Below are 25167 nucleotides of genomic sequence, written 5' to 3'. Positions count from 1 at the left end.
AAAAAAAAACTACTGAAAGATGACCGAGCAGTAAACTTTGAAAAGGGCACTCCACGCAAGAAAACATGTGACAAAGTTTAAAGTAACTTTCAATCTGCTTGAGCTAGAACCAACATTTTTTTGTTAAAATCTGTAGTTTATGCATCAGGTTATAGATTATGTGGCAAATGCTGTAAATCCATAATTATGTGAAAAAATCAACGGCCGCAGCAACACATAATTCCAGTGGCCCTGAATAAGACCATGTGAAATACTATAAAGGGATTTCTAGAGCTGTTGAAAGCTGCCATCTTACAGAGAAACATAAACAGCGTACCTGTTTCTCACCCTTCTTTATCCTTGAAGCTGCTGGGCAATGTATCCCATAATAGGATAAACACACATCAGTGACCGTCATGCACGATGTGGAAGCACTTTTCACATAGGATCAAAAAAGACAACATATTTCCACCCACACACTCTGTGCAGTGTAGCATGCTAACCATGTATATAAACACTTGCACTCAACACACAGGGCTATACAGGCTATATAAATGTTGTATAATATGAATGACGTGTGCAACTGCAAGCTTTACCGGATATTACTTCTCATGCCCTGTTTCTGCATAACTTGTGTTACAGTTCTACAGAGCAGTCACTCTAATCCCTATCCTGTAGGACTTGCACTAGTGTAAGATCTGCAGAGAGCGCTCTCTCACCTCTTGTGATTGCATAGATTTTTCTGCGCATGCGTGGAAGCACCGCTGCCCTGGGGATTATGAGTCCCCGACCGCCAGCCTGTCCGTGGCGGTAAACACCGCCATTGAAAGGCTGGCGGTAAGGGGACTTGGGGTGCCCCTGGGGGCCCCTGCACTGCCCATGCACTTGGCATGGGCAGTGCAGGGGCCCCCAGGCATAGCCCCGTCGCGCATTTCACTGCCCGAATTTCGGGCAGTGAAATGCGCGACAGGTGCTACTGCACCCGCTGCACATCAGCATTGCCGCCGGCTCTATTACGAGCCGGCAGCAATGTTGATGTGCCATTTCCGCTGGGCCAGCGGACGGTAACACTGTTACCGTCCGCTGGCCCAGCGGAAATGTCATAATAGGGAGCCAGGAATACCGCCGGCAATGGCGGTATTCTGTCTCCCGCGGCCTCAGCGGTCTTTTTGCAAGACCGCCGCGGTCGTAATGACCCCCTTTGTCTCTTGTTAATACGCGCCCAGTGCCTTATTCCATTTTCGGCTGACTGCCATGCCATGTCTTCGAAATAGTGTGCGTGTCAAGTGAAAGAAAGACACTCATTGGTATGGTTCCACACCATAGTCTGTTTGGAAGTGATAGCGCGTCCAGTCTTTATAAATTACTTGTACTTGGACACGCCGGAGGTCGGTGAACCTTTTAACCGAGTTGGGTTCTCCTCATCCAAATATAGTCGGATCTTTCAAATCAATAATCAATAATCATTATGATCAATACCCAATACTTAATTAATAGATCAAACGACACATTAGGAATCAATAACAATCAGTATTTTGACGCACCATGACCTTTCAGTCATGAATAACCACACCAGTTTATTAGAAGTTAATGAATTTATTTCCCTATATTAACAAAGCTAGCATGATATAAGTGAGTCTCAAAATCAAATGGTATACATATACGAACATTACTATTTGTCCATAGCGACGGAAGAAACGCAATCTTCGCAAAATCTGGATTATAATACACTCGGTTATAGCAATGCAAATCACTAATATAAGCAACTGAATTTGACTAATTGCATACATCGGTCAGCATAACAAGATTTCAATTTAGCATGGTGCATCAAGTGAATACCTCAACTAACCTCTAATTAGCATTGGCATGTGGGGCTTCATGCAAAACGAATTTAGTTAACACAGATTTAGAAAACACCTAGCTTGGGCCCTCTCAAAATAAGCAGTTGGTACCTAGGAAGGAAAACACAATGCATAATACAATTTTCCTTTCATATTTCCAAATACAATCAGCATTCAAGAAAAGTCTTCGTCCTTCAGGTATCGGTTCGATCAGCATGGGGCAGGTTTCAAAGGGGCAAAGTTAAACAAGTTTTCCTTGCCGCAGCAAGGAGAATGGGGCAAAGGTTACTGCATGGGCAGGACGGGGTAAAAATAAAGTTAAAGTCTCTAGGGTGAGAATTCTTAAAGCCTCTTTCTCTGCGTCGGAGAAAAGGCATCAAAGGGTCGTTCAAAATGGCTTCTTGAATCAGGCTTCAAAATGGCATCGAAGAAAATGTCTGACTTCTCTTTGTCCGGTGGGTTTAAGTAAGAAACATTCCAAATTCTTCAGGGTCTTCCATTGGAGGGTTCATAGGGTGGCTTCCCTTTGACCAATGAATAGTGTCTTTCTCCTAGTACTCATTTATGCATAAGGTGTCCTTGGAGCCTTGGAACATAAGTTGCAACAAAGTTTGCCAATTAATTCTATATCAGAGCTCTTATTGTCTGCACCTGCAGAAGCTGACCTTGCTTCAAAGGGGATGAAACTAGCCTAGCACGAAACCTTGAGATAAGTGTATTAGTCATCTCTACTGGAAAAATACAACCTTAAAGTAAAATAGTATGTCTTTGTTAATACAAGTGAAAACCATGCAGTTAAATTTGAGACCAGGCAACTAGGCCAAAGCCTCTGCTAAATTTAAGCTAAGCATATAATAGTTTCGACAAGAAAATCATGGAATACATTTGCAATTATGACGGATTACTACATTTGTCAATTCTTCTTGATTAATTAAGCCCGTTTATAATAATGGCGAACTACTCCGTGGGCACAATTTCCCACGTACATCATTTTCTTTGCTAAAATCACACTACCTTATACGATTTTGATTACATGATATATGAATATTTGTTAGTCCTTCTTTTTCTGCTTCATCAGAAGCCATTTTGTGTTCACGTGCCTTGGCATACTTTGAAGGTCTATCACCATTCTCGGTTTTCTAACAGTCGAAGATGAGCCATGATCCAGATGTTCCGTTCCCCAAGTTTTCTGATCATCTCTCACTATCAATGATTGTTTTTCAAGTTCATAAAGGTATTAATAGTGGTGTAGACGATCCATGCAACTAATTTAGACACATAGAATAGTCAATAAAATTAATATTGCCTTGCCTGGTACTAACAGGCAAAATGTTACTCATTAGGGAAATGCAAATGTTCATTGCTTTGTATTATAGCATTTCAATGGTGCTTACTACCTCTATATGGGACGGAGAAACACTGAAAGATAATAGACAATAGAACTTGAAAAAACAGCAAAACACAACAATTTTCCTTCAACCAGTGGCTAAAAAATATTTAAGTGGATCCTGTGGGGAGCAGGTGAATCCACAGGCTGCAGCGGCAGAGGCATGACGTCAACTGCGCAAGGTGCACAGCGCCTTGATTGTACAGCAGGGAATTGAGACCAAAAAGCACAGCATGGCTGCAAACTGGGCCAGTTACGTTTTTCCAAGGCCACTCACCAAAGCAGGCCTTGTTTTTGAAAAACAAAAAACTTACAAATTCCCCAAAACTCTTGGACTTTTCTTCCACAGTGGTTTATAATGCATACCAGCCATGCACTCTGGCTAGCCCACAACACGACCTTTATGAATTGCAGCCATTTAACAAACATCAGGGATATATAACTTACCATTCCATGCTGCAAGGCACAGTACTGTTCCATACCGTACCATGTGCCACTCAGGGCTGGGCAATGAGAAGTGCATAGTGGCTGCGAGGCCATACTAAAAGCTGAGTGTCGGCTACACAAATGCCAAACAATAGCAATTGACATAATTCTATGATGTCAAAATTCTAAGCCAAAAAGAATAGAATACTGATTTCTGCTTCACAAAAGCAAAAACGTTTGTAGTTTCAAATGGTGCAGCAGGTGCAGCAGCACCCAGGCCTAAGTGCCTGAGCCGACCCCCACCCCCATTATATTTTTTGCTGTCTTTTACTGCCCAGCTTGGCTACGGCACTGAAGACAGCTTTTTTTTATTCGCTCGCTCTCTAAAGTGCGTAATGATCGTAAATAGCCTGTAGAAAAAGGTCGTTCTTCAATCAGTTAGCGCTGTTTCACATAACCATTTCTAGTTAATTGAAACCTGGTCTCTTTTAGCTCGAGAGCTGCCGCCAACTAGAGTCTTTAGGGTCGAGCCTGCGTTGCATGCGCTTGCGCATGCGTATCGCAGCAAGACGCTTTAGTTTTTAAAAAAGGGCTCGGAGGCCTGTCAACTTTACCTCAGTGTTTTTTATTAGTTTGTGGGCTTGCCTAATAAAATCTGCTTGCTTTCATTAGTCAAAGGCACACATACGTCATGCCTTTTCCGGTGGCTAGCCATCCTCGATCGCAGCGACCAAGTACAGAAAACATGCGAGGCTCGCTGTTTTCCATCAGGCTCGTGGACTTTTTTTTATCTAATTTACGAGCGCGATCTCGCTTGGCAGAAGTCGAGCACTTTACATAGTTAATTTAACTTTTTAGGGTTATGTACATAAATGCACTTTTGCCCGATAGGTGAAAAGTCGGGTTAGGAGTTTACAACGCAATCAGCTCTAACATGAGCAAACGCGAGACCCGTTGCATTGTAAATGCTTGTTTTTATGGGCGAGCGCAAAGCACTCCTCCCCATGCTGTAATCTCTCTTTGGGCTTCTAGCCACACCCATGTCACGCGAGTCACTTTCATTAGGTCGTGGGCTTGCCTTTTAAAATCTGCTTGCTTTCATTTTGTGAAAGGCATGTATAGGTCATGCCTTTTCTGGTGTTTAGTCCACCTACACAGCACCTGTAAACTACTGAAGCCATTCAGGCTCGATGTTTTCAGCATGATTTCTGGACTACTTTATCTTTTTATTTTCCACGCAGCGGGATCGCACTCGGTTTTTCTGTTTTCACTTTCAGCGCAATGCCGCTGCATTTTACATAGCGCGATCGCGCTGTGTTTTTTTTCTTGGAATTTGTGTGGCAAGAAAAGTCCAGTTAGGAGTTTACAACGCTAATAGCTCTAACTCGGGAAAATGAGAGATCCGTTGCATTGCAAATGATTGTCATTATTACATACAATTCAGGGACTTTTTTGATACAGTTGAACAGTTTTGTACACCTGGAACTGTGTTTGCAGATGTGTGATCGTGTTTTCAAATGGTTTATGCGTGTGTTTCTTTTCAGTGCCTTCGTATGTTCGGTTGTATTAATTTCGTTACAGTGTTAATCGTTTTGTAAGTGAAGGTATCCAATTATTTTTGTGTTTATTATTTGTTTGCGTGTTCTTTATGCGGCGATTGAGTTTTCAAATGGTTTATGCCTGTCTTTGTTTTCAGTAGCATAATCTGTTTTGTCTCTTCCAAGTTGTTCCTGAGTAGAAAACTGATTTGCCGAGGATCACACAATGTTGGTTGGTCCAGTCTAAAAGCTGAGACTCGAACTGAAGCTTTCAGGTTCAAAAAACTGAACTAGAGTGAGGGCAAGTTCAGTTGACAGCAGGATAGTTCTGAAGAAGGTGTACATTTCCTAAACACCTAAACACCACAGTGCCCTCTGAGGCAAGGGTCTGACGAGCAATTGGGAACAGGGTGATGGTCCATTATTAGGGTTGCAGCTTTCTTCGTATCTGCCTTTCCTTGTATTTTGTTACAGTGTTTATCGATGTGTAAGTGTAAGTGAGAACACCCATTTATTTATTTACTTCTATTTGTGTGTGTGTGTTTTTATGTTTTAAACTATATGTTTTGCTTAATGCGTGCCTTTCCGTTTAGTGGCAAAACATATAGAAATATGAGGCACTTTTTTTTTTTTTAAATAAACTACTTCTACAAAACTGGCTCCTTCTAGCGAAAAACAGCCCCTGCCTTTTAAAAGCTGCTTGTAGCATTGCAGCAGTTTACAAAATTACACATATCTTCAATTTGCTAATGGGAGTTGTTATAAAAGAATGCAACATATTGGAATGTAGCTGTCAGCATAACCGGCCACCTACTGCATGACTGGGCTACATTCTTCTAATTTCTGGAGTAAACGCTCAATGCTCAGTGTGGTTATTGTAGCATTTATTTTCTGTTTTTGTCTTTTTGGTTTAAATAAAAAAGGTCAACACCACCAGCTGTTGCTTTGTAGCTGTATCAAATATTTGGCAACCTTGGCAAGTAGTCTCTGATCTCGGGTGAAAGATTTTTCTGCTCTGTTGTTGGACAAGTTAGTTAATGTCTGCTAGTGTGAATTGCATACACGTCTGGTCACAGTAAAGAAAGCGATCATTATTTTTCCTTTTGCTGGTTTCCTTCACACTCTTTTGTTGTGCAGGCATCTCGGGAGGTGAGAGCTCATTTTAATCATTTGTCTGCTTAACGTAGCCTTTTAGAATATGGCTCACGTATTGCGAGAAAAGCAGTCTCTACCCTTCAAGCATCCTGGAATATACACAGTGCACAGTGCAGTTAGTGGTAGATGAGCAAATATTACTAAATTACAAAACCTTTTAAAACACATACATTATTTAGTAAAAGCATCTTGGCAATTTTAGTTACCTCAAAATTAAACAAAAGATGAGGCACTTAGCAATTGTCCTTATAGCAACAAACATCCTCCAATATATTTGTGGCTAACGGCAACAGATATTGTATATATGAAGGTGAAGTGCAGTTATCTTAAAAATGCAGTCTACCCCTAAAAACAATTAGCTCATTTCATAATACCAATGTACTGAATTTTGTATTGGACATTACTTTTCAGTGGATTCGTATGTGTGTTTGTTTTAAGTGGCTTTGTACGTGCCTTTCCTTTTATTTTGTTACAGTGTTTCTCTTGGTGTGAGAGCTCCTGTTTATTTATTTAGTTATATTTGTTTGCGTGTATGCATCTTTGCGTTTAAACTTTGTTCTTTTAGTGCATGTCTTTATGTTCAGTGGCAAAACTAATAAAAATATGCTGCATTCTGCTATTGTTTTAAAAATAAACTACTATTACAGAACTGGCTCCTTGTAGCAAAAACAGCCCCTATTGTTTAGGAGTTGCTTTATGTAATTGCAATGGTGTAATCTTAAAAATGCAGTCCCCCCCAAAAATCAATTTTTCTTTTTATATTACAGATCTATTTAATTTTTTAGGCTGCCTTATTGTCAGTGGCTTCGTGTTTATGTTTCTTTTAAGTGACTTGGATAGGAAAACATGTAACATTGGCATAAAATGGGAATATTCAGGGATAGTTATATACACTTAGTACGCATAGAAAGTATTATGTCCTCTTTGCACTTTTAGTAATTGTGAGTTGGACGTTTGGGTGTAAATTCACAAAGCCCTCCTGTGAGTTCATAAGGGTACTTCTGTAGTATTTCCTCACATACCCATAAATGCTCTTGTAAATGGAGTTCCTGCTTCGTGCAAGGCACACTAGAGGTACCACTCACGCAGTCTTTAGTCAGGATGTTCATGATGCCCAGGACGCACTGCACCTATTCCCTGATGTAGATACATTTTACACCAGGAACAAAATTCAGTAAATTACCTGCTGTCACATATCTTGTAGCAACTGGTAGTGTTGGGCAAAGAATTTGTGAAGATTATAAAGCCCTCTGTCACCTGGGAGGGTATCCAGGCGCTATAGCAGGAGCAATTATGGCCTCTAAAGGCTAAGTATAAGGTTTCACTGCATTACTTTCTCCTGTGTTTTTTCATGGGGTTATCCCCTCTATGGACTAACAATATGGTTACATAACCACGTTTCTTACAAAGAATATTTTTATTATGGTGCCCTCTAGGGGCTGTGTTGAGCATTACAATCTAATGCCAAAAGTTTATATCTGATAAAGGTTTATATGATAATTGTATTTATTTTAATAATCTCTCCTGATTACAATTATGACCATAATTCAGGCCAATTTAACATCCTTATTACACTATGACTGTTAAAACACTCTTGATATGTTTAGGTGACCCTTCTAGTGTATTCTCCTATCTGGCTGTCTTGTGTGTTTTTTGGGGAAATTGTGTTAGCCAGCCAGCAACTCTGATGGTGGTGTGTTGAAAGTGGTATTCTATTGGAATTAGTATGGCAGATTTAAATTGGGATGCTAAATATCAACATTAAAATGTTCTGCTGCAGATAGAAGAAGAAGGTAAATGGAAGTGCTTTAGTTATATGCAGGACCACTGTAATTATATGGCAAGAAAAAATGAAATTATCTGCCAGGGTAGACAAATTTATGTGGCAAGAGAAGTCCAGTTATTAATTTACAATACCAATAGCTCTAACTCAAGAAAATGCGAGACCCATTGCATTGCAAATGCTTGTTATTTCTAAGCCTTACTCGTGACGCAGTAGATAATTGCCACAAGGAGAAGCCGGGCCCATGCCACCTTCATCGTTTCTGTGTTGATTGAAGCGTTCTTCGAGGACTGAAATTGTATGACTGATAAAAAGGAAGGTCTTGGGAGATCACCTTATAAATGATTTCCTGAGACACACGCAGTACACCTACTCATACTTTAGAATGACTTAGAACTCGTGATAAAGCAATGTGTATTCTTGCAAAAATCTATCAAACCCTTTGAAATATCAGCCAGGTGAGATGTTTGCGATTCACAGAACAAATATTCACGTGACACACACCACGAGGAACAATGTGTTCATGTCTCTAAATTTACAAACTCATGTTCTTAAATCAGCAGAGAAAAACAGGAGTCATCATGGGAATTCTACAAGTTTAATGTCTAAGAGCCTTATTACGAGACTGGTGGGCCGACAGTCAGCCCGCCAGCCCTGTGGTGAGGAGACCAGCGCAGAGCTGGCGGTCTCCCCTCCCAGACTGATTACAATGATTTCACTGGTCTGACTGGCAGAAGCCTCCATATTAGGAGGTTTCCGCAGGTCAACCCAGTGGAAACAGTGCCGCAGCATTGGCCTCGGCTCTTCATGGAGCCGAGGCCAATGCTGTAGCACAGAGGGTGCTCCCAGCACCCTCAGAATACACAATGCCTGCTGTAGCAGACAGTGAACATTCCCAGTATGCTGGGCAGGGTGGCCTCTGCACTGCCCATGCCATGGGCAGTGCCCCCGCTAGTCTTTCCAAGGCGGAGAGCCCACTATGAAAAGGGTGGTGGAAAGAGGACTCCTGATCAGCATGGTGGTGCTGAACTCAGCTCCAATGTGGCTGACCATGACTCCGACCCCCACGACCCCGTTGGCAACTATGGGGTCATTCCAACTCTGGCGGGTGGCTACTGCCGCCTGCCAGGCGGGAACCGCCATGCGGCCACCATGCGGCCGCAATAACGCGGTCCCCGTTCCAACATTCCCGCTGGGCCGGCGGGCGCTACCCATGTTTGCGCCCGCCGGCCCAGCGGGAATGAGGCCGCAACACAGGAGCCGGCTCCTAATGGAGCCAGCGGTGTTGCGGCCGTGCGACGGGTGCAGTTGCACCCGTTGCGCTTTTCACTGTCTGCCATGCAGACAGTGAAAAGCAGGCCGGGGCCCTGTTAGGGGGCCCCTGCACTGCCCATGCCAGTGGCATGGACAGTGCAGGGGCCCCCAGGGGCCCCAGGACACCCCTTACCGCCAGCCATGTTTGCGCCCGCCGGCCCAGCGGGAATGAGGCCGCAACACAGGAGCCGGCTCCTAATGGAGCCAGCGGTGTTGCGGCCGTGCGACGGGTGCAGTTGCACCCGTTGCGCTTTTCACTGTCTGCCATGCAGACAGTGAAAAGCAGGCCGGGGCCCTGTTAGGGGGCCCCTGCACTGCCCATGCCAGTGGCATGGACAGTGCAGGGGCCCCCAGGGGCCCCAGGACACCCCTTACCGCCAGCCTCTTCCTGGCGGTGTAAACCGCCAGTAACAGGCTGGCGGTAAGGGGGTCATAATCCCCAGGGCAGCACTGCTTGCAGCGCTGCCCTGGCGGATTATCACCGCCGGGGGAAAATCAGCGGGACACCGCCGTCCCCGGCGGAGCGACCGCGGCTTTACCGCCACGGTCAGAATGGGCAATGAAGCACGGCCAGCCTGTTGGCGGTGCTTCCGTCATTCTTGCCCTGGCAGTCCAAGACCGCCAGGGTCAGAATGACCCCCTATGTTCCTTGCGGTGGTCCCCTGGCAGTCCAACCGCCAGGGTCATAATCTGCCAGTCGGATTGCCAGGAGTGCGGCGGTCCAACCGCGAGTCTGGGGGTCTTAGGACAGCCAGACTCGTAATGAGGCCCTAAGTATTGTTTTATTACCCACGATTGCAACAAGACTTTATATGTTCGTTTAGCACCATTTTTTCTTATTGTAAAGTCATTTTGAATCATCAGGGAACAACACATCTCCCGGATATTGCATATTGATTTTTTTTTCTTTGTAGGAATTTTCATTTCTCTCTTTCTGTACGTGGTAAAAATGGCAGGTTCTTTGGTCATGCTAATCTTCACCTTACACAACACTCTGGGAAGCACACTGCTCAACACTTTGCCATTTAATTAATTTGAATTACTCATTTTGTCACACCATTACTTTGTCATAAGCCTTTACTTCCAAAAGGTCGAATCATTATTCTATCTCTGTTCCTAGCCCACTGGGGAAGCAGGCCCATTAAAGTAAAGGTGTCGAGAAGTGCATTGTATTTAATTGAAGGGACGGGCAACGCTTTTTCAACCCTGTCCTCTGTATGTCTCCTCAAAGCAACTGACATCCACTTCTAAGTTTCAAACACTGTATGCAAAGAGGTGCGGAAGTCACTGAAAGCACGTGCCCGGCTCAAGGCTGAAGACTGACTCTGGCTCTGGCTCAGCTCGAGGTTCTGTTTGAACCTCTAGCCCATAACCAGCCAAGCTTTTATGTGGCTCCTGCTTGCCTGTTTCCCCATACCTTGGGGGGGGGGGGCATACTTATGAGTGGCCTGTGCCACTGTTGTGTAATGTTTTTGACGCTCTGGCAGAGCAGTCAATACTCCACATTTACAAGGTCACACATCTGGACCAATGCTTCAGTTTTGGTAGGCCTGTGTTGGAAAATACCCAGGTCAGAACTGGCTGCACACACGCAGATGTTAATATATGCAAGGTAGGCTTTCCCTCATACATTCTAACATAAACCTGATGCAGTGATACTTATGGTTTTCTGAAAAAGTGACATATTGCCAGCAAGCGGCGCGCAGAGCCTGAAATGCATCAACATTTCTGTGCATCAGCAACCCAGGCATAAGAAATGATGCCATAGCTCTGAAACATAAAAGCAACACACACAAAACATTTTGGCAAGCTCAACTACGCCATGGAGATGTTCATTCTTCACCTGGGAGTTGCATGGAGACCACCACCACCATGTAGGAAACACTGGAAAAGGGAGTATGTCTAAATATGGCGGGTTTCCCTCATTGACCTCAGGGAGGATTAGGTCTTCACATATTACAGACTAAGCACCACCAACTTCCTCTGCAGGTCAAGCTGACGGCAGACCTCCACATGTTGGCATCTGGTTCATTCCAGAGCACAACAACCACAGTGGCAGGAATTTCACAGCCATCATTTTCTGTGTTCCTAGCCTCCGTTCTGGATGCCATCATCAGACTCACACCCCAGTACTTCCTTTTCCCCAAGACACAACAACAACAGCTGGACACCAAGCAAGGCTTCTATGCCATTGCTGTGTTTACACGTCTTAGGGACCATGGACAGCACACATGTGCAACTGGTTCCCCCCGCAGCAATATCACATCTGTAAGGGAACTGGAAGCACACATACTATGTCAACGTCCAGGCCATTGTGAGCCATTGGGTGATGTTTACTAATGTGCTGGCAAGATACCCAGGGAGTGCGCATGATGCCTGTAGCTTCAGGCACTCCATTATCAATGACCGCTTCCAGAATGCCCAATATGGAAATGGACTACTTGTGGGTAAGCAAAACTGAAGTACATTACAGACCTACTAACAGTAACAAATGTATGACATAATAACAATCTCTGTGTCTGGCAACGGAGCTAGGGCCATATGTCTTATGGGTGTGCCTCATACATGCAACATTCATCATGGTACACATGTAGTACAAATCCACAGCTCACACATAATAAGACATGCAAAGCCACTTTCTGTGCCTCTGAATGGTGTAAAGGTACAGGGCAATGCAGCACAGGCCAAAAAGCAGTGCAACTTCATTGTGTGCAAGGGAGGGGCTCCATGGGTGGTGTTGTGGTGTTTACATGCAATTCCCATGGTTCATGAGTCATGTCATGTATCTCACACTGGGTAACCTTTTGATTGTGACAAATCAACTGGGTTCCTCAGGTGATTTTTAACAACAAAGCTGAACTGAAGTAAGCCAAGTCACTCCCACTTCCTATGCGTGCTGCAGCCAGTGGCAAATATACATAGATGATCATGGCTTTGAGGGTACATCATGTGCAGGAAGGTGGCCCCCCTGCACAAAGACAATCCTGTATGCAATTCAGGCACTCAAGTACCATGGTGCAAGTGTGTCTGTCTTTGTGCTAGGCAGCATGCTGTGTGCCAGTGTAGGAGGAAGGGTCAGGAATGTGCTGTATTGTCTAAATACTGTGCACTACTGCCTTTTCTATGAGATGCAGTGTATTGCAGACAGATGGCTTGCAGCAATGCAGAGTGCTACTTTCCCCAAAGATCTGGGCCCTTGTGTCATCTGCACATATCGGCAACAATGCCCTGCAACATGGAGACAATGATGTGCCACACTGACCTGCACTTATTAATCGGTCAATAGCAGAAGCAACAGAAAATCAGTGAGTATCAATGCATCATTTCCTTCTGTCTAGATGGATGAAACCACATCAAATGCACAAGGTAAAGAATCATGCATGAAATCATGTGGCAGCACAGACAGGGCAATTATGAGTTCAAAGGCAGCACAAGATACAAATCTGAGGTAAGTGTTTCCTCAATGTCATACAAACTCCTGATATCAGCCAAAGGTCCTAAAGGTCAGTGGTGTGAGAACAAGTACTGTGGAAATGAGCAAGTGTGTCACACTTGGCTGTAAACTTGTATGTTGCCCAAAGTGTCATGACTAACACAGGAAGAAGTATGTGAAAAGGCCATGTGTGACATGCAATGTTAGTTTAGGCCCCAGAGATGTGAAACTGCCCATACTGGATACAATTTTGACACCAACAGTACAAAACACACATATGTGTCAGCAATACTGACAGTCTACATCCAAACATACACATAGCTTGATGGCTGCATTGACTGTTGTAAACAGTTTGATGGCTCACATGTTTCGTGGCGTAAGTAGGCCAAATGTAAAGCACATATATCCAGCTATGGGAATCACACAAAGTGAAACACAATGCTGCCAAACATGTCATAGAGCAGTCACCGCCTTAGATTAAATTGCAAACTGGACATGGCACTATAGTGCATTCAGGATACCAACCTCAATATACATTTGCCACAGCTATGAGGCCAAAACCAAGGTACCAAACAATACAATCCCCGAAATGCCAGTCATGCACATGAAAGTTAAAAAGCAACGTAATGTGTCTAGATGTGGAGTACACAGCTCCTTGTAACAACATTAGTTTGTCACACAAAAAGATGGCCCACAATGCAATACATATGTGCGTATCAAAGTGCACCATGAGAAGTTATCTGGCAAAAAGCAATTGTTGAATGCTGACAATGAACAGCATAAAAATGCATGTGACAAGTTTGAATTGCAACCTATTGATTCATCAAAATCACATGGCAAAGTTAGTGAACTATGAAACGGCTGTGCCAATGTCATGTAGGCCACCAACAAAATCTGTGTTTGAACATGGACATATGTATGTGTCAATGTTAGATATGTTGGCAATGTCACAATCTACCTAGGGAGGAATAACTAGTCACATTTCTGATCACCAAACTGTCACTTCTCACATGTAGTGAGTGTGCAGAACTTACAGTTAACAGGAACATTTGGAAATACACATCACAGTAAGCTATTGTATACAGATTAACATCTGGATGTAGAAGTGTAATAATGTCATTCTCATCATTAGCTATTACACAGAGATCTTGAACATACATGTGTAAACTGATCGGCAACTGTATAAGTAACACATATTCATAAATACCATAAGAAATGTGTATGATTCATTCAGTACACATGGCACACATGGGAAGGAACGCAGCTGTAACATAGAGCAAAAGCATTGACTGTTGTAATTTATGTTTAAATTTCAGCTGACCAAGGATATGATCTCCAACCATGGGTAATGACCCCAGTAGAGCATTCTTAGACTGAGCCATAATGAAAGTACAACCTGACACTGGCTAGGACCTGCAGCATCAGGGAGAGAAGCTTTTGTGTGCTGAAGTCCAGGTTCAGATGCCTGGACATGTCAGGAGGCAGATTAAAATGCTCTCCCCCTATGGTCTGCAAGATAATACTAGTACTTGCCATTCTCCACAATATCTGTGTACTGACAAATGTCCCATGGAATATGGACTATGATGAGCAGTACCCAATGGAGGATGAAGATGGAGGACAGATCCAAAATATGGTGGCTGGGAATAGGCGACGCACCCGCATTGGGCAAAATTTCTCCGCTTGACTTACATGTTCTTTGACAGACTGAGGCCTTCATTATGACCCTGGCGGTCCAAAGACTGCCAGGGACACGGTGGCAGTCTCACCGCCGACGGGCAGCTGTGAAGACCAGCACATTATGAGTGTGGCGGGTTGGCCTCTGCCAACCCGCCACATCCCCACCTGTACCACCAGCTTGGTTGGACAGCCGGGTCGGAGATTAGCATCTCCTGACCAGGAGGTCCACTGAAGACCGCCGGCGGTATCACGAGTTGGCTTTTCACCAGGGTTTCTGTGGCAGTAGCACTGCCACGAAAACCCTGGTGGAAAGGCTACAAGTGACATAAAATGTATTTCCTGTCACCGGCATACGAATCTCCCAAGCCGCTCTGCAATCCCAATGCCCCCTGTCCCCCTTCTATACCAGAACACCCCACACCCTTCCAGTACAGCACCCCCCTCCCAGCACTGCACCCCCTCCCACATACACGCACACATACACCCACACGCACCCCACATACACTCATTCACCAACACTTACAAACATGCATTCACTCACACACATCCATACCTGCATTCACTCACATGCATCCATACTCGCATTCACACAAACATTCCAACATGCACTCACTTCAACAATCATACATGCATTCAAACACCCATACACACGCATTCAAACACATGCATACACACTTATATTCACACACGCAGACAACACACACGCACCCACAACACCCCCCACTCTCCTCCCCTGTCGGATGATCGACTTACCTTGTCCGGTGAGGAGGTCATCCAGTAGGGAACGGGAACAGGCGCTTCCACCACCGGCAGCACCCTGCCATCAGGACACAGCCAGGCTGTATTGCAGGTCCTAATACGGCTGGTGGAGTCCTTTTGGCAGGGCAGGGCCGGTGGTGGAACCGCCCCTGTGCCTCTGACTGCCAGCACGACTACTGGAGGATTTCCACCCAAATTGTGGCAGAAATCCTTCAGTACACATAATATGGTGGTCAGAAGACCACTAAGCACTGGCGGTCATCTGGCACCCGTGGCTTCGGCGGTCTTGAGAAAAGACCGCCAAAGTCATAATGAGGGCCTGAATATCCAAACATGATATGAATGTTCCACATGTAAATAAATCTTTACATCCAATACTTGTGTTGGTGTGTATGTCACAGTCCCAGAAAACATCAACTCACCCACATCCTGTCTACTAGAAGTAGGCCTCAAAATGTAACTATCACTATCACTGTTGACCAACATTGTACCATGCCTCACATCTATCATTTGCACACATGCAGAACTGCTATGTAAAGCAGTGTACTGAATTAAAGGGACATGCATGCCATGCCACATTTCAAGATCCAGATTTATTGATACTCTTCCCTTACACTTGAGCAGTGAAGGGCTGCACAGCTAGCAGTCTTGCTGTGTTGTGCAACAGCTAGGTGTACAACAGATGGTAATCAGTGAAGGTAGGAATACAAACCACAAGCTTCCATACCCGAGAATGACCTCATATTGCAGTGTGTCTCACCAATGTGTTCCCATGCAGAATAACTGTGTTTTGCTCTAGCTCGTGTAGTAATAGATTCCATCAGAGGTCATGAATGACAGTTGTCATGGACAAAGGTCTACTGTTCTGAAAACATGTGAAAGCAGTAACTTGTAAAGAACTATACATGCATGTGTACCCCAAAACAAAGCACATGTGAACTAGTTCTAGGCCACAATATTGCATTATGTTATCATGGTACAATAGATAAATGACACATTTGCCATGCATTGCTCAGCAATTCAGTTAGGACAAAAGGGCTGTAAAAATACAACATGATCAGAAGACATTGTACAGTGCGTAAATGGCCAAAGCACTTTGAATTTGGAAAGGTAATATGCAAACATTTGAACACTTGAAGTATACTGAGATGTCAAGGATGAAAAGTCAGACAAAATGCATGTGCATACACACATCACATTGCACATGGTCAGATGGAGTGATTTAGATATAAACTTACCTTAGTATAGCAGGACAGGAGTTGAGCACCTCTAACCCGAGTGTACAAGTGAATAGTTGAGTGGATCACAAAGAGACTATCCACCCAAAGGTGACATTTTTGTTGAAAGTGTGCCATTACATATGGCTGTGTCAGGGAATGCAGTCTCCTTGGACCAGGAGAGACACACAAAGGCCTGCCCACAGATAATATGTGAATGGCAGAATCTTTTCAATTGAACATCACAAGTACAATGGACTATTTAACGTTGTCTCACTGCAGGGGTGACTGATGGCTAACCGACCTATTCTAAAGGTCTGTTGCTGCGTAACACACTCACCCCAGATCTACATCATGTTTTAGGATGTATGTGGTCATGATAACACCATGTGCAGCACAGATGGGCTTGGGCAAGACATTCACAACCGAAATATTGCAATGTGTAACTGTCTGCACATGCAGAGATCATGTGTACTGCTACAATGTTCAACTACAAATCCTCTGCAACAGTCCAAAGTGAGTATAGTACCAAACAGTGTGCATGGCCACACAGTGCAGCACAGATTTCTATCTATGTCACATCAACGTTTAGAAGCACATAGCAAGATAAGTATGGCATTTAACCTCACACTTACAAATGTTGGTTCTTGACCTGGGCCTGTGCTGAATTAGCCACCTAGGACCCATGCAGACCCACTTGCCCCATGAGACAAGGATGCAACTATTACATGCAGGAATGAATGTGACTGTGATGGTGCATCTTACTGTAAACTCAAACATGCTGTTAGCCCTAGTGCTCCATCTATGTCTGTTGCAGTGCACAGGACACAAAGACAATCAAAGTAAAGATAAGATGTCAAGGCCTAACTACTGTCAGGAATGAGGCCATGCGCGGTCCAGGCCCTGCCCAAAACTCCGCAGCGTGGCTCTGCGGTGCTTTGTGCGCACCACTTGTTATCCCCTCTTGTTCCAAAGGTGGCCATCAACGTCGTCTGTCCTGTGGTAAAGTTCATAGAGCTGCAGGTTCAGGGCATTGGTGGACAAGATGCAATTATCAGTGCTATTCCATGAAGGGACTACAATTCCCATGTTTTTAGAGGCAGCAACCATCTTGAGGTGTGGCAGCCCTATAAAGCCCAGCCACACCCAAGCACGTTGCTCACTATTTTGAAGACTTTGATGCAGTCAGACCTCGTTGGGGTTTCTCTGAAGAAGAGCAGAGTTCCTGCATGGCAGAGCGTCATTCAATCGAAGTATCCTTGTTTCCATGGTGAATTCAAAGACGAGTAGGTCGAACTCGTAGCGGTAAGGCCTGAATGAATCCAATTTTGAAGGAAGTCGTTATCTTCCAAAGGTAAAGAGCTCTTTGCAAGGCAATTCAAGGGTTTCAGTTCACAGTTGTAAAGCACTCTTGGCATGGCGATTCAGGCGCTTCCGTCCATAGTTGTAAAGCGCTCTTGGCACGACGATTCAGGCGCTTCAGTTCACAGTTGTAAAGCGCTCTTGGTACGACAATTCAGGGGCTTCAGTCCACAGTTGTAAAGCGCTTTTGGTATGACAATTCAGGTGCTTCAGTCCACAGGTGTAAAGCGCTCTTGGCATGACAATTAGAGCGCTTTAATCCACATGAGTAAAAGGCTCTGGGCACAACAATCAAAGTGATTCAGGCCACATGAGTAAAGAGCTTCAAGTTCAATGAGTAAAACATTTTTGGCCTTTATAGCTGTAAAGTATTTCTGGAGATACGCAAATCATAGTTTTCATTGCTTTCTGGAAGGCATATTATGTGAAAAGCATATTTAATTTTTTGAGATTTTCTAGTTCATGATCAAAGGTTTATATTATGAATGCATAAATGTTATAGGATTGATATTCTGAGTATATTCATAATCCAAAGTTCTTGCCATCTCTTGGTTCTGAGGTCGTAGTTTATTTTTGTTCCATGATTCAAAGAAGGGGCTTAGCCCTCATTTCAAAAGGGGTCTCCATTTGATATCGGAGACACATTTAATCAAGAGTCTATTGATGAGTTATATTTCTATGAATGAGTAAGTGCATATTTGTTCTAACCTTTTCTTTTCAGATCTCTCTCCCTGCTGTTCCTTACCCTAATTCCCTTCCCCCGACTAGCTTCATCATAACTCTGTGCTATAATAGCTTTCTGAGTTGGTGACGATGGAAGGTGGGCCTTTTGTTCAGCAACGTGCAGATCCTGAGGAAAGGACACTGTGACAACTACATGTCATGTCACTCCTGTGATGGCAATATTTAATGACAATTTGCATGTTTGCCCGATATCATCTGTCATTGAAGGCACATATGATCATCTGATGTGAATGCCTACCCACATGCAAAACTCCAGGACACCCTCTCATGCACTGAGTAATGCAATGCATTTACATACTACAGTATAGTGGCACTCAGGATTCCTTGCGCTTGTCTGGCCTACTCCAGCTGGACTTGAGATGATAAAACAATAGCAAAGACATGTTCCAAGGTGCATTGTGCATGAGACACACATACTGTGTCAAACACAAAGCCCAGAGAGCAGATGTGTCTGTACCACAGCATTCCATGGTGGAAGGTACCTAGGGCCATATGTACGAACACTTTTTCCCATAGACACAGAATGGGTAAAAACCTTTGCTACATCTGGCCCCTAGTTTAGTGTGTAAATGACGTTTGGCAAGCATTCACAGGTGTCTTATTGATCTAACACCATACCTATCACATCTATTCGGATAAATGTCAAGCAGAATGCTACATACACTGTGAACTGGCTAAGCCTGAAAGTCCCTGTGATTCCCTGAGTGTGTAATGAATCTGTAACACATCTTGTTGGTGGAATCGGGAACATTTGTATTAAGTCAGATAATGGGCATAGTGGTGAATACAGTAGTGTATATCATAGGTGTTGCAAAGCAACATATTTTACCATTAAAATGCAAACTACGGGCTACCTCCGTTCACCCAAGCATAGTACAAACTGAAAAGGCAATAAGAACATAGGATTGTCTTTAGGCATCACCATGTGTATGTGTAATCCTGATCAATATATTTTCACTGAATATTTCACCACGATAAAGGCTAAACATCTCACGTAGCCACACTTTGACCACAGAAGAACCAATATAACAAGACTGTCAGGTAAGAGAAGAGGTGCAAGGAAAGTGAGCCTAAGGTGTGTTACCTGCTTTGCACAATCCACTACAGTGTTTTGTAGACAATCGGCCTTTTACATAGGTTAGAAACCACGCATTGAGCCGTTTGTGCATCACATTGCCCCACTGAGGGGGTCAAATGCGGCGCATCAGAACCACTGCATTGAATAAACCTTGGGACAAATGCATTGTGCGTTGTTCACACACTGGCTTTTTTATTATGGATGTGTAAGAAACAAAAACGGCACATTTGTGAAAATGGGTGGGTTACAGGCAGGAAGTGATGCATTGGGTATGGCAGGCTGCAAATTAGAAAGTGTGAAGATACTTTCACTTACTCTCTGTTAGTCTGTGCTTGATGTAGGAGGTTGTTTATGAGAATATGACAGTAGTGTGTGCGTCTTGATAGTATGAGTGTGTGTATTGTCTACGAAATGTCCCTGTCCTATTCATATATTGTCCTATGTCATTGTTTTGTCTAGTCATTTATAATTGTTTTGCCTGGTGTTCATCTAGTTGGGTTTTGTCTTTTGAGGTAGATTTTTTCAGTAGGGGGTTAATATATAGGTAGGTAAGGTATTTTTGTTGTTTAATTAGGTTTGAGATCATGTCTGGGAGCGGTGGAATTTTTCTGAGTCACAGCTGGGAGGTCTGATTTGGCTCATTTTTCATTGCCTTCCACTGATGCTTGCAGCTGGTGGCAAGGTGAGCCAGGGATACCCACCTAAAGACAAGAAGGACCAATGGGAGACACTATAAGCAGACTATCAAGGTGTCACAAACAAGCCACCAATTGAATCACAGATGGGTGCACGTCGTCTTAAGGGATGCTGATATAATTGACTACCTGGGACTTGAGAATGGTGGAAGTCTTGGTAGGTATGTATGTTCTGTCTTCATATTGCCTCTGTTGCAGGCAGGATTGTTTTTGTGCAATAAGGTGCCCCTTCCTGCACAAAAACAATCCTACAAGGTGTTTTTAAAAGAGGATAACATATATTTGTCCTCTTTACTCCTCACCTTGTGAGTCGTATGGATTAGACGCTTTTCCAGGTTTACATCACTTTGAAAATCTGGGGCTGCGTCAAATTCCATAGGTGTTGAATGTGAAAACCCACAGCAACATCCATGGAATGCCTTCCAGGCGCAGAGTAACGTAATGGAGGGATTTGAGCAGCATAGCCTTCTTTATATTGTATGACACCACTCAAAGCAATCCAGGTTGGCTTTGCATGGCTTCATAAATCTTTTATGAGAGCCCTGCCTCATGGATGAACCACTTTATGTGTTGCAAAAGTGATGCAGGGCTCTAATGACTAAGCTCCTATGTGTGCTGCAAAATGCAGCACACATGGAAAGAGGACAAAATGAGGAGGAATTAAAGTGTTTCTCCTTGGTGTGCATCCCCTGGGGAGCCATTCGGTATTGGCACATCGCCATTACTCAATCAATCAAATCCTTCATGCATGCTCCAGGCATGTCATGATGGTAACATCTAAACTCCACCATCCAGCCTGCTCAGGGCTACAAACTGACTAGATGGGTGCAATGAACTGGGCATATTTCCATATTTGTGTAAGTACGGGTATGTAGTTCTGATGTACAGGGATATTAGAGTTTACTAAAAAAAGTTAACATGTGTAAAATCATTTTGTTTTTAAACTGTTTCCTCTTTCATGTCTCCTTGGCGGATATCTTCCATTCTCATAGGGAGAGGTGAAAGCATTCCAGGACCCCAAAGCTCCCAGTAAGTGTGATAGGTACATATATGTACGATTTTTATGTCTGTGTATGATCGATGAGGAACTGACCACTTGTGATGTGTGGTGAAAGTGAACTCTCAGCTATCGTCATTGAGCTGTCAGTCGGTGAATATGTATAGAACTGAGCCAAAGTTTGTTTAGGACTGCTCACAGTCAAAGAAATATGAGAATGCAAGGTCTATGTAAGTGGGCCCACAGAAAGTATGCATCTTTTAAGATGTACTTACAGTGGCACATCTACAGTCATGTAGCTCTAGGCAAAGTGAGCAGTATCTGGCACATGCTCTGCATGTGTTACACACAGACACATTACCTCGAACAAATAACGGCATAAGACATTGAGTCAACGTATGTAGTGGCACAGTGAAATATGTTTTGCTTAGCACGTCTGGGCAGGGATAAGTTGTTAAAGTCCCAATTTGTTCAGGAAGCTGGGACAGATGACATGCATCAGTGCTCCACAGCCATTGTTAACAAGCATGGACAGGAGAGGTGTAATAAAATCTGATTCAGACACGTTGTGATCTTAAAGCATGTGTCCCATCTAAATTCAGCTGGATGTGTTCAGACATGCAGCATGTTTTGGGGATCTCCAGATGACATATGCAAGTTTCACTAACCAATATGATGGTCAGACACATCTGCTGTGTTACGCACTATGGAGCTTATGTTTTGAGGGTCCTGCGTCACTTTTGCACCATGTAAAAAGATACATGTGTAGCACAGGGGTCTAATCCAGGTTCTGTAGCAACGCAAAGCCATCCTGCCTGGCTTTGAGTAGACTTATAAATCTTGAGTACGGCAACACAGCACAATTAGCTGTGTCATGTTACTCTGCCCCCGGCAGGAGTTGCATGGGTGTTGTGGTGAGTTTTCCCACGCACCACCCCTGGATTTTGATGCTACACCAGATTTACTAAAGCATGATAAACATGGGGAAGTGCACAATCCATACCCCTCCCAAAGGTGAGGCCTAACAAGGAGAAATTTATTTTATTCCCCTTGTTTTATCCGCTTTTTATGTCTGCTGCATTCTGCAGCACACATAGAACAAGCAGAACACCGCTTAGGATTGCTTCTGTCCAGGAAGGTGTCCCTTCCTGCACAAAAACAATTTTGCATGCAATGGAGGCACCCTGGCACCAATGGTTTAAGGGTGTCTGTGCTGGTGCAAGGCTGCCGAAGCTACTCCAGAACAGGGAGAATGGGCAGGAATGCACCATATTGCATAGATACATTGCACTCCTGCCCTTTCACTTTGGCATAGGGCAGTGCAGCAAGGTGCCTTCCTGCACTACCCTACCTCGAAATCCCATAAACGAGGGCCTTTATGTTCAGAGAAAACAAATCTGTCCCTGTAGCAGTGTGGCAAAATGTATGTGTATGTCAGAGAAGCCTGAGTTGCCTTCGCTACGAAAACACATTACAGTACGGTAGTTGTACCATATGTTTCATGTGAGGGGCCTACATCTTCATTAGTAATGAGCTTGGGCCATAACTGACAACCAATCACATGCCTATAAGTCTGTCTGTTCATGTGTTTGTGAATCATAGGATGCATATTAAGATATTAGATGTGTTAGTGTACCATGAACTATGTCTATTGTGATACAGCCCCAGTGGTACTTGTTCCGCCCTCATAGGTATGGAGCAAGGGTCAATGGCTCATAGCAAATCCACGATTCTGCAAGATGACTAGTCCGTCAAGCAGGCACACACTACTGAGATGCTATGTTCAGGTAATGATGTCTGTCTCCAAATGCAGCTTTGGGATGATCTATGTATATGAGCATGTTTAAGTATGGCTCATCATGTGTTTTTCTACAAGTCTGCAGCAGGAGATAATGCAGATATTTCTGTACTATTGTTTGTGGCTAAATGTTATAGATGTCCCTGAAGCATGTTCTACAGTGGGTACATGGTAGCTGGAAACATTATTAGTTTCGCGCCCATTCGGCTTGCGTCTTTCCATCGATCAACACTTTTTATCGTTCTGAGTATTATCATCACATAGGAGCATAGTGAGCTCTCTATTTTGGAATTTATGAAGCCGGCTGTCGGCGCGTGACTTTACTCTGCACGCTCTATGTGCCGATATGGGGGGCTTGGCCCGTCATTGCGGTTAACAAACTGCCTACCGCTTAGACCATATTTGAGAATAAAAGGTACTTATTCCAAAGGAGGAAAGACTCGGCTGGGTGGAGTTTACTGCCTTCGATGTTATTGCTTTCCCTTGATACATAGGACCATGAATGTAATAAATTGTTCCCTGGAATTATTTTGAATACATTAAAGGTTTGTGCCATGAAGAAGGTGAGCGACCTGCCTTGGTCGCTTGTCACCGAAACGTACGTCGGCACTATCACCAAGGAATAAGATATTTGTGGTGACCAACATGGACTTTTTTCATATTCTGCAATCAATTCATCTGTCTAAACATGAGTGAAGGACTTTAGAACACATTTGATAAATAAAGAACGACTTATGGACTTGAAAGTCAAGCCAATAAGAAATCATAATAGTGATTGAGGACCACCTTTGTAGGGCCTTTTTATATTGTTGCATTATGTTATTGTCTGACAACTAATTTGTTGTGTTACCACTGGTAAGACCTAGTGGCCTGCCAATCTTGGTTATATTCTGTAGCCCTTCGGTTTTTACTCGTGTTGGTCTTAATATAACATATTTTGTTGAGTCCCATCCTTATTTTATATGGTATGAGTGAAGGAGTGTGATTGTGATTTCATGTTTTAGTATTGGTTAGTGTTCCAGGGTGCACATTATGGTGGTCTCATCAGTTTGTTATTTAATTATATACATAGATATTCAATAATTACAATATTTAAATACATTTATTACTGTGTTTGTCTATTTGATACATTGTTCTATGTCTCTCTATTATCAGTCTGTCATCCTGAGATCTCTGTGTTGGACGCCTGGGATTCCTTGCTTGGCACCCATTGTGTCCTTGGGACATTTTTCTTCATTTTGTACAGTGGGTACATTACAACCCCATATCCCTGCATTGACAATCTGCCACTGTGTGAGTTAACACAGCTACTTGTGAAGCCATGTAAAGTCCGGATGGGGTATGCAGAGGCAAGCTACTATGCCTGTACTGTTTCACCTTATCCAGTTACACTTATTTTCAACATTTGTAGGATGCAACTAAAAATCCCAATTTAGGGTAGGCAGGCCCATGTGCCAAAAGGTAGACCAGGACATCTTAATTAGTGTGAACATTTTCCTATATGATATGGTATCCGTCTCATTGTGAGCACTGTTACATTTTGTGTTCCTACGAAGATGGAACTTGACTCACTTTACCAGGTTAAAGTAGGGGATGTCTATATAGTGACAACATATTGTCCATGGTTTTCTGCCCATTGCTGGCTTAGTTTGGGTCAGCAAGATCTGATATGTGTTACAATGTCTGACTATATATCTTAGACGTGATGTACATGTTCTGACTGTTTTAACTGTTATTTCTATTTGCGCCCTAGGCAACATGACAGTTGATGAGACCCGCACATTTGGGCTCCGGTGGGAACAGTACCATCATGTCCGGAACGTAGCAAAGGCTTGACGAAATATGTGAAAACTGTCTGTGTGGGCCAAAGCAGCTGGGTCCTGGAACATTGCTCAACACACACGACCTGCAGTGCCAACCTCACCCACTTCCACAGACAGACCAGGCTCAAGCCACGCCAGAGCTGTGCCAAGCCAGGCCA

General features: G+C 43.7%; 1 protein-coding gene across 1 annotated transcript in view; it reads right to left on the bottom strand.

Moving 5' to 3' along the window:
* LOC138247279 (serine protease inhibitor Kazal-type 1-like) overlaps positions 1 to 8399 on the bottom strand; it is a 152000-nt gene extending 143601 nt beyond the window's left edge. Inside the window, exon 1 of the mRNA XM_069201998.1 lies at positions 8312 to 8399. Coding sequence (XP_069058099.1) covers positions 8312 to 8366 — 55 coding nt within the window. The 5' untranslated portion in view covers positions 8367 to 8399. The remainder of the gene's footprint in view (positions 1 to 8311) is intronic.
* Positions 8400 to 25167: the final 16768 nt, after the last annotated feature.

Source organism: Pleurodeles waltl, chromosome 7, assembly GCF_031143425.1.
Source record: "Pleurodeles waltl isolate 20211129_DDA chromosome 7, aPleWal1.hap1.20221129, whole genome shotgun sequence".
Taxonomy (NCBI): Eukaryota; Metazoa; Chordata; class Amphibia; order Caudata; family Salamandridae; genus Pleurodeles; species Pleurodeles waltl.
The sequence above is the reverse complement of the archived record's forward strand: the minus strand, read 5'-3'. Positions and strand labels throughout refer to the sequence as shown.